At 49.0% G+C, this 5,636-nt stretch overlaps 1 protein-coding gene across 1 annotated transcript; it reads left to right on the top strand.

The window, feature by feature from the left end:
- Window positions 1–296: 296 nt before the first annotated feature.
- Window positions 297–1,982, top strand: B3galnt1 (beta-1,3-N-acetylgalactosaminyltransferase 1 (globoside blood group)). Its single transcript, XM_013016258.1, has one exon. It carries the CDS (start codon window positions 297–299, stop codon window positions 1,290–1,292), a length of 996 nt encoding a protein of 331 aa, XP_012871712.1. The 3' UTR covers window positions 1,293–1,982.
- Window positions 1,983–5,636: the final 3,654 nt, after the last annotated feature.

Here is a 5,636-nt window from a genome sequence, read left to right as displayed (position 1 = left end):
GAAAACATTCTGTAATGCACAATTACTTGTACAGCATAAATGAAAGGTAATGCTCTAGCCCTGATCTCCGTATTAGAAGCTGCAAGGGATCTTTGGCATTGGTGCCCTTTGGCTGTGGTTTGGGGAGGGTACATAGGATCCTATCAGGAGGTTTGGTTTGGGTTTGGTATTCTTGTTCTCCTAGGGTTCTCCTTGATAATCAGATGTCCACTGGACACGTATCTGAGGCTGCAAGGCAGAATCCTAACCCTGTCTTTGACAAACCTCCCAGAACCCGTGCTTCCTGGCTGCTGTACATGGCCCCAGCTCTCCTTCCTGCCCTCCCCAGCAGGATGTCTCTGAGATCGCTCAAATGGAGCCTCCTGCTGCTGTCGCTGCTGAGCTTCCTGGTGATGTGGTACCTCAGCCTGCCCCACTACAATGTGATCGAGCGCGTGAACTGGATGTACTTCTACGAGTATGAGCCGCTCTACCGGCAGGACTTCCGCTTCACCCTTCGTGAGCACTCCAACTGCTCTCATCAGAGCCCGTTCCTGGTCATCCTGGTGACCTCTCACCCCGCAGACGTGAAGGCCAGACAGGCCATCCGGGTCACGTGGGGTGAGAAGAAATCCTGGTGGGGTCACGAGGTGCTTACGTTCTTCCTGTTAGGTCAGCAGGCCGAAAAGGAAGACAAAATGTTCACGCTGTCCCTCGAGGATGAACACCTGCTCTATGGCGACATAATCCGGCAGGACTTCGTAGATACCTATAATAACCTGACGTTGAAAACCATCATGGCGTTCAGGTGGGTCACCGAGTTCTGCCCCACCGCCAGGTACGTCATGAAGACCGACACTGATGTGTTCATCAACACTGGCAATTTGGTGAAGTACCTCTTGAACTTGAACCAATCAGAGAAGTTCTTCACCGGCTATCCTCTGATCGACAATTACTCCTACAGGGGCTTTTACCAGAAGGCCCACATTTCCTACCAGGAGTATCCATTCAAGGTGTTCCCACCCTACTGCAGCGGGCTGGGTTACATAATGTCTCGGGATCTGGTGCCCCGGATCTACGAAATGATGAGCCACGTCAAACCCATCAAGTTCGAAGACGTGTACGTCGGCATCTGTTTGAATCTGCTGAAGGTGGACATTCACATTCCAGAAGACACAAATCTCTTCTTTCTGTACAGAATCCACTTGGATGTCTGTCAGCTCAGACGTGTGATCGCCGCCCACGGCTTCTCTTCCAAAGAAATCATCACTTTCTGGCAGGTGATGCTAAGGAACACCACATGCCATTACTAATGCCCCTCGTCCCCAAGCCTAGAGGGCAGGATGCTTTGTCCTGGGAAGGGGTCAGGTTGGCGCCCTGTCCAGCTCAAAGGCAGGTCCAAGGCTGGCCTGTGCTGAGCTGAAACTCCTGATGAGGCGGTGGACCAGATGCTGGATGGCTCCCCTATATTGTGATGTGTTTAGATGCAAACCCAAGTTAGTCCTTTGCAGATGACAGTCGGAGGACTTCAGCACCTTCTAAAGCAATCAGAGGTTTTTGACGACCAAAGTAATAGGACCAAACAATCTGACCACATTTTTCCAGAGACTGTAATTTCTTAAAACTCTCTTCCTGAGCAGCAGGCTCACTAGTCTGTAACAACAAAGCTGTGTGGAGCTGTGTTTATTAAACATTAATGTGTATCTTACATGAATTATTATATAATGTGGATATTATATATAGTTCTGTGTGAAAAACTTGATTGGCGTTAGACTGAACACAACATTTGTCAATTTTGGGTCATTCAGGAAGTACTTGAAGATGTTGCAGTATTTCTACGTTACCTATTATTATTTAGTGTTACTTCGAACATTCGGGGTATTTAAGTGTTACGGTGATTTCAGTGCTGTACAAACAGAATAGTGCATTATGTGTTCCCATCTGAACTCTGTTCTAGTTGCTTTGCCAGTCTATTCATTTCCAGCCATCCTGTGGATGTGCAATCCGGTCCCATTAGCTTTGTTTCACATTGAACTGTGGTAGTAATAGAGAAGGATTAAAGTGAGAAAATATGAGTCATTGTCTTCTTTCCAGAACCGCCGTTCCTAGTGTTCTTAGATGTTACTGCACCTGTCTCATTTTCCCACCTGGAACTTGGAATAATGTAGAATTCCAGGCAGTGTATTTCCTTTGGGAAAGGACTCTGAAGGTACAAAAGGCCAGGATGTTTAGAAAAGAGTGTCATGATCCAGTGTTTGAAGATCCAAGCTGCGTTGTAGATTTATCTTGTGCGACCAGTGTGTGTAAAGAGAGGGAAGGAGGGGGGGCAAGGAGAGGGAGGGAGAAAGGAGGAAGGGAAAGCTGCTGTCATTACCAGTTTTGTTATCAAGATGAAAAGCCTGAGGGGTAGTCTAAAGGCCAATTGAAGTCTCACATGCTTTTACAGAAGAGTTTCACCTATCTGTCCTTTGTTGGTCTGCTGCTGTAAGCAGGTATCTTTGTCTTACTCCTGGAATTCTGCTACTTGTTGATGTGGGGCAGGTAATTCCCTTTCTCATAATGGGGTGAGAGCAAGTGACCATAGGTTTTTATCTCTGTGGAACCACACCGTAAATTCAATTCAAATGATCATAGTATCTCTGTAACAAGGCTGTTTCTATTTCCCCAAGATCAATGGAATGAAATACTCTATCCCCTGCTGCTGTCCCCATCCACACAGAAGTCAAGTTCCTCCTGATTCACAGCCGTGGCAGTGAGGATTAGGTTTGGTTAGTTTTGCAGAAGATGATGTTGATATTCCTGAAGTTGACTCCAGGGGTTTGTTTCCTTTGTTTTTTTTTTTAAGCACTGGGGATTGGATCCAGAACCTCATGCGTGCCAGACCAGCACTGCACTTCTTGAACCACAGTGCCGGCTCACAGAGGGTTTGTCTGGTTTGGGCTGTAGTGGCCTTATGCTTGCAAGCAGCCCCCTACTACTTGGGCCATGCCTGCAGCTCTGGATTTCCAAGGAGAACTTTCCCTCAGGGAACAGCCAGGAAAACCATATCCAGAGTTGAAAAGATTCCTCCTTCCAAACAAATGAGGCCTTCTTAGGAGTCCTGTGAAGCAGTTCTGAAGAACATTTCAGTCCCATGTTTTTGCTTCTAGCTCCATTTCCCTTTGGCTTCCAGGAGGTGTAAGTTGATGTTGTTAATGTGACCACCTCTGGCAGTTAGCCAAATGAAGAGTTTAATTCTGGAACCTATTCTCGGGCTAGGCCATCCCGCAGCCCAGCTGTTACACGGACTGACACACTCCCTGCCTCCCTCTTCATGCAGATTTGCACACTCCCTGCCTCCCTGGCCATGCAAATTTACACACTCGCTGCCTGCCTTGCTGTGCTTGTCTGCAGTCACCGCATTTATGGCCCCCAGAAGGTCACATGGCAGGAGCTCTCAGGTCCTAGAAGCTGGGGAACAGCCACGTGTCTTGCCACTGGCTGTCGGTTCCCTGCTCCTGTGTCTTCTAATTCCAGAGCACTGGCCGACAGGCAGCCCGTCTAGAACATTCTGATCTTACAGAGGAAAGGGAAAAAAACAGCTAGTGGAAATATTATGCCATGTCATATACCTCCCCTGGTCCAAACAAACCCCACACCAAGTAGGGTGTCGTGGGAGTGGAGAACCGTATTCCTCACAGGAAGTACCTGCACCCCTCCCGCAGTGTCGGGAAGGTCCCGTTCTACAGAAATGAATAGATCGGTAGGTACAGAGCTCTCTCTGCTGCACCTGCTCTGTGGAAGGGAGATGGGACTTGGGTCTGTGCTTCCTGGTATGGTTGGAAAGGTAAATGTTCTTCCCAAAGGTCTGTGTGCCAAAAAGTCACCAGCCTGTGGCACTACTGGGCGGTGATGGAACCTTCTGGAAGTGGGGCCTGGAGGAGGATAGTGGAACCTGAGCCCTCCCTCGCTGCTTCCTGGCTGCCATGAGGTGGACAGTTTCCTCCACCATACTTTTCCATCATGAAGGGCAGGGGGCCCAGAAACAGACAACCACACACTGAACCCTCTGAAATTGTGAGCCAATGACTCCTTTCCTCCTTTTAAGTTCCTTATCTCAAGGACTTTCTCACAGCGATGGGAAACAGTGACACAGGTTCCCGGACTGGCTTACGTAGATCAGAGGTTTGGTTTGGGGGCCTCCTCAGAACCGCTCTTCATGCTCTTCCTGCCTTCACCTAAATGGCGGCTGTCCTGGCTGGGTCCTAAGGACTCCCAGTTGTGCAGCAGCCTGGCCTGAGCTGTGTGACAGAACCACTTGTGGATATGAAGACCTTTGTCCTGGAGTCCAGCAGGCATTTACTGCAGGAAGAGGCCAGCTCTGAGGAGAGAACAGGTAAACATGGAGAATGCGGCAAGTCCAGGCTGCCATCTTTGGGATTCTGACACCCTTTAAGGCCCTCGGACTTGGTCTTTCTTATGTGAAACCAACTCCTCTGGATTTTTTTTATGAGCCATAGACCAGCCCATTGAGAATCAAGTTCTCCATCAGCTCCTGATTATCTCACGCTTGGTTAACATAGGACTAGACCTTGAAGGACTCCATCCAAATAAATAGCATATGATATTTGTTTAAAAAAAAAAGTTTCTTTCTCACATGAGCCTAAATTCATTTTCAAAAGTTGAGCAATAAATAAGACAACCTGGGTGGTGGTGGGCAGATGCTTCCAAATCCTTCATCCTCTCATCAAAACCCAAATTGTATAGTGGTTTGCAGCCCTACGCCCTGTCCTGCAGGAAGTCTACCTCACTGTGCTCAGAGGATTCAGGGATAGAGAAGTAGCCGTGATGCTGCGGTAGCCATGCCCTGTCTCCTCTTGACCTCTTGTGGCTGTGTCACTTCGCTTGTCACAAATAATGTCCTTGTTGTCTTACTATAACTGCTTCACAGGGGAAAAATCATGTATTCTGAGCCAAACACGAATAACTATTAGATTCTAGCTCCTCTGAACTGTGTGGTGTGCCACCGAAAAGCTCATGTGGCCTTTTATAGCCACTGAACCAAGGCCCTAAATCACTACATGAGCCAGAAATATGTGTGGACATTTGGCTGGAGGGCGTCTGCAGCGGGGGAAATCTTTTGTATAGCCTTTACAAGTGCTCACATTCTTAGCCTAGCAATAGGGCTGGAGAGCTTTACATAGCAGTCACAAAAGACATAGTCGGATACCAGATACCGAAGTTGAGAGCAAACTGCTGTTAAAAGGACTGAGATTGCCCAAGGTCATGGCAAGGTCATGGACTGTGCCACAGTCTCCACAGCCACAGTGTTCTACTCCGCTGAGGTGGATGTCTTCATTGTAAACGTGGCCTCTTACGAGCCCCTCAGCTTGCTTCCTTCCCTCCAGGGCCCTGCTAATGCAGTAGTTTGGGAACACAACTGGTGGTCTGAGAACTTCCCAGGGCAGCCCCCATGCCAGATCTGACCTTGCCACTCCTAGGTGCTTGCCGGCACGGTTGTGCCTTGTGGTGGGCTCCAGAGGGCCTCAGGACCGTGAGTAGTCTCCCTCCAACCACCCAGGACCAGGACCACAAGCACCTCCCCTCCACCCTACCCAGGACCAGGTCCACAGGCACCTCCCCCCACCTAGGACCAGGACCACAAGCACCTCCCCTCC

This window comes from Dipodomys ordii, unplaced genomic scaffold, assembly GCF_000151885.1.
Source record: "Dipodomys ordii isolate 6190 unplaced genomic scaffold, Dord_2.0 Scaffold30, whole genome shotgun sequence".
Lineage (NCBI taxonomy): Eukaryota > Metazoa > Chordata > Mammalia > Rodentia > Heteromyidae > Dipodomys > Dipodomys ordii.
Note: the sequence above shows the minus strand (reverse complement) of the source record. Positions and strands in the feature narration are given on the sequence as shown.